Source organism: Cricetulus griseus, chromosome 4 (genome assembly GCF_003668045.3).
Source record: "Cricetulus griseus strain 17A/GY chromosome 4, alternate assembly CriGri-PICRH-1.0, whole genome shotgun sequence".
NCBI lineage: Eukaryota > Metazoa > Chordata > Mammalia > Rodentia > Cricetidae > Cricetulus > Cricetulus griseus.
In genome coordinates, this window is record NC_048597.1 from 88996406 (window position 1) to 89008487 (window position 12082).

At 49.1% G+C, this 12082-nt stretch overlaps 1 protein-coding gene across 6 annotated transcripts in view; it reads left to right on the forward strand.

The window, feature by feature from the left end:
• Evi5l (ecotropic viral integration site 5 like) overlaps positions 1-12082 on the forward strand; it is a 40845-nt gene that overhangs the window by 19971 nt on the left and 8792 nt on the right. For 4 of the 6 annotated variants that reach the window (XM_027415821.2, XM_035443221.1, XM_027415822.2 and 1 more), the window contains exons 4-10: positions 581-805; positions 914-988; positions 1626-1751; positions 3775-3918; positions 4147-4236; positions 5638-5735; positions 5824-5884. In XM_027415821.2, the coding sequence (XP_027271622.1) occupies positions 581-805; positions 914-988; positions 1626-1751; positions 3775-3918; positions 4147-4236; positions 5638-5735; positions 5824-5884 (819 nt within the window). Of the gene's footprint in view, positions 1-580; positions 806-913; positions 989-1625; positions 1752-3774; positions 3919-4146; positions 4237-5637; positions 5736-5823; positions 5885-6047; positions 6197-12082 lie in introns of those variants that run through there. The other 2 variants (XM_027415824.2, XM_035443220.1) reach the window with 2 other exon arrangements.

A 12082-nucleotide genomic window follows, 5' to 3' on the forward strand; every position in this document is an offset into this window, starting at 1 on the left:
TCAGCCTAGCCCAATGGGCAAGGGCCAGCCTAGTAAAAGACCCTGTCTCAAAATACACTATGGACAGCTCAGCAGGTAAAGGCACTTGCTCTCAAAATTAACAATCTGAGCTTTATCCTCAGGTCCTATATGGTAGGAAGGAATTAATTCCTTCAAATGTAGATGCAAGTTGTTTTATGACCTCCACATGTGAACTGTGGTATACACTACCTACACACACACACACACACAACGAATAATAAATAGATGCAATTGAAACTGTAACAATAAAACAAGAACCAAGGCAGATACCTCTGGGAAATGACAACTGAGACTGACCTCTGACCTCCTGTGCATGAGCACATGCACATATGAATATGCACACACACACAGAAGCTAGGCATGAGAATTGGGTTTGTAGCTTAGTGATAGAGGAGTCACTTTAGGATGGGGGAGCCCAGTAAGCACCATGACTAGTGACTAGATGTCTCCTGTACCATCCTAAACACATGGATTGGGTTGGCTTTGGGAAGGCTGCAGTACACCGGGCAAAGTCCAGCCCTGGCCTCCCTCTCCCCTATTTCACCCCTCCACATAACAGGAGCTGATTCGAAAGGGCATCCCACATCACTTCCGGGCCATCGTTTGGCAGCTCCTGTGCAGTGCCACAGATATGCCTGTCAAGAACCAGTACTCAGAGCTACTCAAGATGTCCTCACCATGCGAGAAGCTAATCCGCAGGGACATTGCCCGCACCTACCCAGAGCATGAGTTCTTCAAAGGCCAGGACAGCCTGGGCCAGGAAGTCCTCTTCAATGTCATGAAGGTAAGGCCCAAGCATTGGTTCTAGCCACCTTTGCAACAATCCCCACTTGAGATGACTCTGTGGGGGCTAGTGGGAACTCTGTCTTCATCCATCCTCCTTCCCTTCCAGGCATACTCCCTGGTTGATCGGGAGGTGGGCTACTGCCAGGGCAGTGCCTTCATTGTGGGCTTACTTCTCATGCAGGTAAGTGCCCACCCTGGGGTTCATCTCCAAGAGATGGGCACAAGAGCATTCCCTATATCCAATGGCCTCCTAGGGCCAGAGCCTTCCTCAGCAGCCAGCTCACTGTGACCTCTGACAAAGGCCAGGCTAAGCCCCCAATGAAAAGATATAGAGGGGCTAGGCATTTGTGATACCTGGGTCCTGATACTGTACTATCCAGGACAGGGACAGGGCTTAAGGGGCAGTTAGACAGGCAAGAACTATGGGTCAAGGATTTGGGTGTTTATGGGGGGCTTGGAGACTCCTCCAGAGAAATCAGAAGGCATAGGACAAGGAGGAGACAACTAGGAGTGAATGGGGATGTCCCAGCCAGGTAGATGAGACTAGGGTATTAGCAAGGTTTAGGTACAGCTTCATTGTTTCCTGTCAGTGACCCTCAGCAAATAACATCAGCCATGGATTTTCCATCAGTAAACAATACTGACCATATTTATGGTTTATTGGATGGGTCCCAGTAGCCAGGTACAGTTACAATAGATACAAATGGGACAGAAACTGGTCCCTGTGTACCATGACACAGTTCAGAGTCTAAGCATGCCCTTCCCATCCTTCTGTCACTCAACACACACACACACACACACACTGCTGGTCCCTCCAGATGCCTGAGGAGGAGGCCTTCTGTGTGTTCGTGCGGCTGATGCAGGAGTACCGGCTTCGGGAGCTCTTCAAGCCCAGTATGGCTGAGCTGGGCCTCTGCATCTACCAGTTTGAGTACATGCTACAGGTAAGCAGGCCAAGGATGGCTACCCTGAAGCTATCCCAGAAAGCCCCCAAACTGGAAATTCTAGGCCTGAGAAATCACCCTTGGGAGGTGGAAATGTGTCTTGCTTAGTAGGATACTTGCCTAACATGCATAAAGCCCTGGGTTCCATCCCCAGCACTTCATAAACTGGGCATGGAGTCCACATCTGTCATCCTTGAACTTGGGAGGTTGAGGCAGGAGGATCAGAAATTCAAGGTCAGTCTCAACTACATAGGAAGTTCACAGTCAGCCTGAGCTACATAAGACCCTGTCTGAAAGAAAAAGGGAGTGGGGGGGGGAGGTGGCAGAGGTAACATGCCTGGAGCCTGGCAAGGCGATATATACCCATGATCCATGTGCTTGTGTTTATGAGACAAGATAACAAGTTCGTGGTTACCCTCGGCTACTTAGTGAGGTTCTGACTCAAAATCTAAGAGCTGGGAGGTTGGAGCATGGGTCAATGGTAGAGAACTTGTTTGGCATGTCTAAGTAGTCCTGGGTTCAATCCCTAATTCTGTGGAGGAGGAGAAGGAAGAAGTGAAGGGAAATGGAAAGAGAGAGAAGGAAGAACAGAAGGAAGGGGGAGGACGAGAGGCAGGCCCAGAAAGGGACTCCTGTCCTGTCCTGTTCCCCAGAGATGACAGAACACAACCCTGGAGCATGCTGGGAGGGACCTGGCCGGGAAAGGGGCCCCTTGACTCCTAAAGTGGCTCCCAGAGCCACTAAAGCAGAATGGGAGGAGGGCTGGCTCCTTGTGCTAAGGGTGTCGTGGAAGGAGGAAAAAGTGTTGTCTGCCTGCCTCTGCTGATTACAGGGAAGCTGCAGACGTATGTCTCCATTTATAAATAGCAGGTCTCACTCCTGGCTGACAGACAGAACTGAAGTGTTTATGCTGCACACACACGCATGCACACACCATCCTTACACTCTTATACACACTGGCCAGCTCCAGAAGCCCATGGTGAGAGAACTGTGCCCTCAGTGAGTTATCAGTGAAGCTGTTTCAGGGTCTAAGGACAGGGTGGGAGAACTCCGTAGGAGCTGATAGTTTCACAAACAGGCCAGGCACCTACAAAAATAAATGCAGAGGGCTAAGACAGCATGCTTGCCTAGCATTTGTGAGGCTCTAGGTTTGATCCCCAATATCCTTCCCTAACCCCCCCCAAAGAAACTTCATGGCTGGGTATGGTAGTTCATGAATCTTTTTTTTTTTTTTCCATTTTTGAGACAGGGTTTCTCTGTAGGCTATCCTGAAATGCACTTTTTCAACCAGGCTAGCTTTGAACTCACAGAAATCCACTTTCCTCTGCCTCCCCAGTGCTGGGATAAAAGACAAAAAAAATAGGTAGAAACAGCTGGACATGGTAATGCATACCTTTAATCCCAGCACTTGAGAGGCAGAGGCAGCCAGACCCCTGTGAATTCATTAGCCAGCCTGATCTATGTAGCAAGTTCCAGGACATTCAGGGCCCTATTGTGAGAGGCTGTGTCAAAGAAGGTAGCAGTATCAACCTCTGGCCTACACAAACACCCCTACACATGCACATACATATGAACAGATGCACACTTCCTCCACATACCCACAAATAGAAAATAATTTGATTCCCAGAATCTACCCCCTCAAAGTTAAGTGATTACCCCGGGCTGGAAGGCCTAAGACCTTCACAGCCTAAGATTTAAAAGCCCAGCAGATGTGTAATCTCTAGTACAGAGACTCCCTGGCTAAAGGAGGAAGCCCAGGGCTCTGACACCCTCCCCAGCCCTGGTTTCCCCAATGGTCTGCAACTATCTAGCAGCAAGTCAATCACACTTTAACAGGCATTTCCTCAAGATGTCACTCAAAGTTCCAGTATGCCTCAGCTTCCCCCAAACACAGTAGTCAAAAGAGGACCTAAGGGAGACCTAGGTTGCCCAGGGTGGGTCAGCAAATGCTCCCTGGAGGTGAGAGACACTGGGGCTCAATACCTCCCTCTCCATGCCCACCAGCCTCCCCCTCCCCACACAGGAGCAGCTTCCGGACCTGAACACCCACTTCCGATCACAGAGCTTCCACACATCTATGTATGCGTCCTCCTGGTTCCTCACACTTTTCCTTACCACCTTCCCCCTGCCTGTTGCCACCCGGGTCTTTGACATCTTTATGTATGAGGTGAGTGCCCCATAGGGCATCCCTGTCCACTCCACTCTGCATGTGGAGGGAGTGACATCCCACCCCAAGAAAGAATCATGACCAACCAACTGGACAAAGGACAGGCTAGGTTATCCTCTGGGGAGGACAGGAAGCTCACTGGTAGGGGGACAGGGGGTTCACTGATGGGAGGACAGGGACCTTTGGGGGGAGGATGGAAGGCTCATGGGGCTATGATTGCTTTTGCAGGGACTGGAGATCGTATTTCGAGTTGGCCTGGCTCTGCTGCAAGTGAACCAGACAGAGCTGATGCAACTGGACATGGAGGGCATGTCCCAGGTGAGTCAGGATGGCTGGGCAGGTGAGGCTGTCTCTACTGAAGGTGACAGGCACAGGAAACCTTCCCCTATGACAAGAAGGGAGCTAGAGATGTGGCTAGTTGATTGAGTGCTTGCCTAGCATGCATGTCGCCCTGAGTCCCATCTCTAGCCCCACATAAACAGGCACAGAGATACATGGCTTCAGTTCCAACACTGAGAAGGTGGAGGCAGGTGGACCAGAAGTTCAAGGCTAACCTGAGTTGAACAAGATTCTAAGTTGTGAGGGCCTGGCTTCCCAATGGAAGTCATTCCTGAGCATCTGGGATCATTTCTGCTTTCCCCTGAGGCCTTCCTGAGGAACCCCAGACTCTGTCAAATACAGCCCAGAGCCACCAAACAAACTAGCACTGGGGAGAAAGGGAGGCCCACACTCAACTGATAGGGAGAGGTGCTATTCACCCCCCCACCCCCACACACACCCCACACCCCCACCCCCGCCGACTTGTTGCCAGTTCCCAAAGCTTGCTTGCAAAGTAACCCTGGCTGAACTGGGAGACTTTCAAGATGGTTTCATCCCATCTCTCAGCCTGGGGAGTATGGGAGGGATGGCCTCCTGCCCTGCCCCTCCCTGCCTGCCTGGGCCTGCCCCTGGCACAGTCTGCTAGAACAGAAGCTAGCTTTCCCCTCACCACAGTTTCCCTATCACACAGGCCCTTACCCCCTCCCGGCGGCTTCCAGCTGGTGCTTCAGGAAAGAATGCACAAAAGCCACAGTTGTGTCTGTGAACACGGGCATCCATTGTCCAAGACTACCCGAGGGGGCCAGCTGGGCAGAGGAACAGGACCTGTTGTCCATTGGGCTTGTCTGCCCCCTTCCTGAGGAAGGTTCCCCCATGCTCAGACCCCATTCATCCCAGCCCTGCCTTCAGAAGGTCCTCTAGCCTGATTGTTTTAACCTAAGTTTATTTATTATTATTATTGTTAGTGTAGGGATTAGGGGGAGGAAGAAAGAGGGAGGAGGGCTCATGGCCAATGGTCAGATCACAATACTCACAATTCAATTCTCTCCTTCCACTCTGGGGTCTGGGGTTCAAACTCTTCTCTCTTTCCACTGTTGGCTTCAGGGACGCAACTCAGGTCAGACTTGGACAACTAGCCAAGTTGATCCCCACCCCCACCCCGGCCTGATTTTCTCAAGTTTCCCCCAAAGGCATCCTGGGAAGGCAGGCCTTCCCGTCTTCCCCAGCTGTTCCTTCTCATACAGTCATTCATTTGCACTACAGATGCTGTCTGAGTAGCCAAAGTCAACAGCCTAGGGGGAGAGACAGGAGAAGCCCCAGGCAGTAGCAGGATTCAGTGACAGCTCAGGCAGACCCTGATGGTCAGGACCCATGTGACAGTGACTCCCTGTATCCCCACAGTACTTCCAGAGAGTCATCCCCCACCAGTTTGACAGCTGCCCGGACAAGCTGGTCCTCAAGGCTTACCAGGTCAAGTACAACCCTAAAAAGATGAAGAGGTCAGTGCCTGGGAATGGAGACCCTAAGAGGGAAGCCCTCCCCAATCCTGGGAGACGGGGACGGTGACCGCATGCCCTATCCCCACAGGCTGGAGAAGGAGTACGCAGCTATGAAGAGTAAGGAGATGGAAGAGCAGATCGAGATCAAAGTGAGTTCCTGAGGCATGGGGGAGGGGCAAAGATGGGCGCCCTGGAGGCTTTCCCTCGCAACTCCAGAGCTGGCCGCTAGAGGGCAGTCCTATCCAGCGCATGGATGGACCGGGCTGGCCTGGGCAGACAGCCTGAGGCTCCTGATGACCCTTCATCTGCTAGCACCGCGTGGGAGCGCCTGTCCTAACTGGCACATCCTCAGAGCTGGCCACACAACAGTAAACGAGACAGTCAAAGTTCCTTGTCTTCGTGTCCCCGAACCCCCTGTCATGGGCGGGCGTCAATAAATCAGTGAAATAGTGTGAACTCCACAGAGTGCTCTGGTTATAATCATACTAGAGAGAGCCAGACGCGCCTGGGAAGACACGCCGAGTCCAAGAGTGCAGTGCAGAGGGCCTAGGGTAGCAGGGATGTTCCTGGTGGGCAGGAGGCTGAAAGGACAGGGAGCCTTCGAGGTTGGGGGCTAGGAGGAGAAAGGCTCAGGCAAGCAGGAAGTAGGCTAGAGTATGGGCGCCCACTGAGGGGGTCCTGGTTGCGCTGGTAGCTGATCTGCCAGCCCATCGGAATCAGTCCCTTGAGTACACAAAACCTGAGTCCAAACTCACCTCTTGATGCCCTCTGCTTCACTCCTCTTCATGGGATTTTAGCTGTTCACCCCCAAAAACACTGATTGAAACAAAGAAGAGACCTGGTCTTAAGTGATAAGGACCTGGCTTCCCAGATAAAAGCACTCTTGAGCTCCAAGAGTCCTCCTACACCTCCCCCAAGGAGCCCCAGGCCCTGCTAAATACATTCCGGGGCCAGGATTTAGAAGATGAAAGAGGAAGGCTCATACTCAGCTAACCCTTGGGAGGCCCCACCTACTCCAACCCACCAACTAGTTACATGTCTTCAAAGCCCACTGGCCAAGAATGAGGGCCCTGCCACCCAGTATAGATAGGACAGACAGGGACTTGGTTCTGTCCTCTCCAGTTGATGAGTCAAAGTGGTTAGCACTGATGTCCCTAGCAGGTGAATTCACCTAAGCATAGAGGCCCCATCTGCAAAATGGGGCTTTTGCTGTGCTGTTCCTACTACTATCAACCTTGTGGTCATTATTTCCACCTCCTATAGAAAGTCAGGGGCAGAGCCTAGATGATCCAAATCACCTGCCACCTGTGACTGTAAGCTGACACACCTGGCCCTGCTTGAGGGTTCCAGAAAGCTTTCTATCCTGGGTTTGTGAATCATCTCACAAGGAAGGCCGCTTAGGTATTGCACCAGACCAAAATGTGGTTCTTGCTGTGTGCAGACTAGGAGCCTGCAATTGACAGATATGCCCACAGACCCTTGGGGCCACAAGCCAAACTGAAAATATCCCCTGAGAGTTCCCTAGAGGCCTTGAAGAGTCAGGTAGATGCCATCACATAGGGCACAGGTGTCCTGCAGTTTTGTCTTTCACCTTTAGCTTGTTTTAAAACATTTGATTTGATGCTGGGCAGTGGTGACACATAACTTTAATTCCAGCCCTCTGGAGACAGAGGCAGGAGAATTTCTGAGTTCAAGGTCAGCCTGGTCTACATAGTGAGTTCCAGGACAGCCAGAGAAATCCTGTCACAAAACAAAGCCAAACAAAATCCTTATTTGTTTGAATCGGGTAAGGCAAGATGACAAGTGCATGGACAACTACCTTTGAAAGAAGAATGTATTGGGGCTGGGGCTGTAGCTTAGTGATGAGCATCTGCCCAGCATACACAAGTCCTTGGGCTCTGTCCTCAGCACAGAACAAAAGGAAAAGAAAAAAGAGGCAAAGGGTAAAGTAAAAGAGGGCTCAGGGGGTAAAGTGCTCGTTGTGCAAGCATGAGGACCTGAGTTCGAGCCCCAGAACCCACATAAAATGGCCAGGGGTAGTAGTCTCCATTTAATCCCAATCCCTGGAGATGCAGAGACAGGCAGAGAGATGCCAGGGTTAGCTGGCAAGCCAGCTTAGCCTAATTGGCACATTCCAAGTAAAAGAGGAAAGGTAAGGCTATGGAGATGCCTTGTTAAGTGCCTGTCTCTTAAGCATGAAGACCTGAGTTCAGATGTCTCAGAACCCAACAGTAAAAGCCAGGCAAGGTTGGTGTGCATTTGCAACTTGGGGTCAGGGTAGGTAACAGGCAGATCTGTGGAACTCATTAGCCAGCCAGTCTAGCTCAGACCATGTTTCTAAAACTAAAGTGGAACAGGTATGGTGGCACATGCTTTTAATTCTAGCTGTCAGGGGGTAGAGGCAGACAGATATTTATAGGTTCAAGGCCAATCTTGTCTACATAACAAGTTCCAGCCCAACCATAGCTATGTAGTGAGACTATCCCAAAATAAACCAACAAACCCCGGCATGGTGGCACAATCTTGTCATCCTAAGACTCATGAAGTGGACTTGAGAGGATCAAGAGTACACAGTCTTCCTCAGCTATATGGCAAATTAGGGGCCAACCTGGGCTAAAGGAAACCCTGTCTCAACAAAAGAACAGACCAGGCTGGAGCCAGGCATAGTGGCACACATCTTTAATCCCAGCACTTAGGAGGCAGAGGCAGGCCAATTTCTGTGAGTTCCAGGCCTGCCAGGTCTTAAAGAGAGACTTTTTATCAAAATATAAATAATAGTTTAAATGCTGACCTCTGGCTTCCATATGTGTATGTGCACTAGAGCATGAGCTTATACACACATGCCTGCACATACACATATATACACACACAAGAAAAGTTGGTTACTGTTTCAAGAGGGAAAAAAACAGAATATATCAGAGAACATAGAGGAGGCATGGACCAGAATCTTCAGCATGCTTTCTACAAGAAGGAAGAATAAGATCAGGGCAGGGTGTGTGAGCAGGCTCAGCACCAGGCAAGGTAGGCAATATGAGTGATTTTCTCAGCTTGAAGTAAGGGTGGTATCTATTCAGTAAGTATCAGACAGGTTGAGGACTTAGGTTCTGGACTTGTTGGTTTTGTGTTGGAAAAATGACAATGTACCTGCCCTCTAGAAATTGGCTAGTTCTGGGAAGGATTCTCTCCCCCAAGCTAGCAAGGCCTTGGATGCTGAAGCATCATAAGATATAGAGACTTTCAGAGTCAGCAAGTTGTCTCAATGGATGAAGTCACTGCCACCAAGTCTGATGACCTAAGTTTGATCCCCAGGACACACACAATGGAAGGGGAGAACTGACTCTTTCATGTTCTCCACAGGTGGACCATGGCAATCATGTGCATGTGCACATACAAAATAAACATAAGTGTAAATACATAAATACAAGACTTTTTTAAGGATGTTGGGTTTTTTCTTTGGTTTTTGTTTGTTTGTTTGTCTGTTTAGATAGAGTACTTCCTGTGCAGTCCTGGCTGGTCTTGAACTTGACTCCCCAGTGCTGGGATAACAGGCATGTACCACCATGCCCAGCCTCATTTACTTATTTTTTATTGTTTGCTTTTCATTTTTAACTTTAACCAAAAAATGTGAGAAGCAAGGAGTTTGTTTGTTGTGACAAGGCCTTTATGTATGTAGTACAAGCTGTCCTCAAATCTGCAATCCTCCTGCCTTGGTACTATAATTACAGATGTGTGCCAGCATCCTCAGCTGGAAAAAAAAGGTTTTGAGACAGTGTCTCACATAGAGCAAGTATATGACCTAAACCTGCTTTATAGCCAAGGATGACCTTGAACTCCTTCTTGATCCTCTTGCCTCCACCTCATGAATACTGAGATTAGAGGCATGTGCAAAGCACCCAGTTTGAAAGGTCTTTCGCATTGAAACAAGGGCTTGAAGCATGCCAGGCAAGCATTCTACCAACTAAACTACATACCCAGGCCTACACTCCCAACTTTTTGTAAACTGTGGTCAGTGTACAACCCTGTGTACCCCTCATTCATTTTGCTTCCCTTCTTTCCCTTTTGGGTAATCAGGAAAGAGGGGACTCATCAGCTGGGCCTCCCTGTCCAAGCTTCTCTGTGGGTGGTGGTGCTAGGTGCAGTGACCTGTTGTGTTCAGATTAGTCAGAGCAATCCAGGAGTTACAGGCCAGGGATGGGGACCTAATCCTCCTTGTTCTTAAACAGTTCTGACCTAACTGAGTTGGGAAGCTCAGCTGAGCTCCACTTCTCTCTGACTCAGCTCCTTACACATGATGTGAGTCAGTGACCATCAGATCCATGATTTGCTCCAGTTGCTTTCTGGGTGTTTCTATCACCATGTCTCCCCCCCAGAAGTAACCCAGGAGATATAGGTGTAACCAACCTATAGCAAGTATTCCAGTTTCATGTCTTCTGCTATGACAAAATATTCTGACAAACTGAGGCAGTCTTGAGAAATGGCCAGAAAGTTAAGAGGACCTGTGTTCACAACTATCTTTATCTCCATCTCAAGAGTCTGATGCCCTCTTCTGGCCTCTGTAGTCACTCCATGCACATTTAAGACAAGAAATTATTTTAGTTAACAATTCCATGTTACAGTTCATTACGTCCAGGGAAGTCACAGCAGAAAGAGTTTGAGACAGTTGGTCACATGGCAGCCAATCAGGAACAAAGAGATGCTTGCCTGTTGGAATGCATGCTTGCTTGTGGTCAGCTTTGTTTCTCCACTCATGCAGTTTAGGATTCCCTGCCTGGGGAATGGTACCTCCTACAATGGGCTGGCTCCTCCCACATCAATTAAAGGTAGTCAAGGAAATCTCCTGCAAATGTGTCCATAGGCCAACCCAATGTAGAAAATTCTTCATTGAGGCTGTCTTCCCAAGTGAGTCTAGGTTCTGTCAAGTTGAAAACTAAAATCCTACAGCCAGACAGGACTCTCAATCATCTACTAATACGAATGATTTCTTCATAACCAAGAGGCTGAGGAGGCTAGCTACAGCACATCTACATACATCAATTTCCTAGAGAATCATGAGAGACCCTAAAACCACAGATACTTACCCTAATTTCCTCATCATGGAACAGAAGACAGAGCCAAGCATGGTATAATCTTACCATACTCAGGAGGTAGAAGGATTAGGGTTCAAAACTGACTACACTATGTAACAAGATTGTAGAGGGCAGGCATGTAATATATAACTATCTAACAAGACTACAGGGGGCAGGAGTATAATAACCAAGGAAATGTCTCCAAAGTGCCCTGGCTTTTATCCACACCCTGACATCACAACATATACACAGCATCATGGTATACATCTACCATCTTAGTTCTCAAGAGGTGGAAGCAACAGCATCAAGGAGTCCAAGGCAACCTTGATTGCACAGCAAGTTCTAAACCAGCCTGGGACGTATGAAATCCTGCCTCAGAGAGATTAAGGCAAAGACCACCTACGTGTTCAACACAGGAAAGCCAAGTTCTGAGAGGGGGGTTGTTCCAGAATCTAACTCAGGGGCTGCTGGGCCAAAGCAAAAGGTGGTCAGGACTACCTGGCATCAGCTTCTCCCCAAAAAAACAGAAGCCTCTGCCCTTGAAAGACCAAGGCAGAAGCAGACTTCTGAGGACAGTGTAGATGCTAATGGTTCCTTACATACATGGGGTCGGGGCAGGAGACGGGGAGAGAGAGAGAGAGAGAGAGAGAGAGAGAGAGAGAGAGAGAGAGAGAGAGAGAGAGAGGGAGAGAGAGAATGCCGTGAAAGCTCCCTGGGTTGTTTCTACTGAAGGTTTGGATTTTTTTTTTAAATCATTTTGAACCCAGGAGGCAGATCTCTGTAAGTATGTGGCCAAGCTGATCTACAGAGCTAGTTCCAGGATAGCCAGGACTACACAAAGAAACCCTGGCCAGGTGGTGGTGGTACATGCCTTTAATCCCATCACTCAGGAAGCAGAGGCAGGTGATCTCTGTGAGTTCAAGGCCAGTCTGGTCTACAGAGCGAGTGCCAGGATAGGCTCTAAAGCTTCACAAAGAAACTCTCGAAAAACCGAGAGAGAGAGAGAGAGAGAGAGAGAGAGAGAGAGAGAGAGAGAGAGAAACCCTGTCTCGAAAAACCAAAATCATAATTATTTTGAGACAGTATATTTTGAGACAGTATCTCACGTAGACCAGACTGGCCTCCAATTCACTATGTAGACAAGGATGAGCCTGAATTTATGATTCTTCTGCCTCTGCCTCCCAAGTGCTGGGATTACAGCATATGCCACCAAGCCAGGGTTTTGTTACAAAAGCGCTCTACCAGGTGAGCCACACTCCTAGCACTAAAACAATTTTAAAT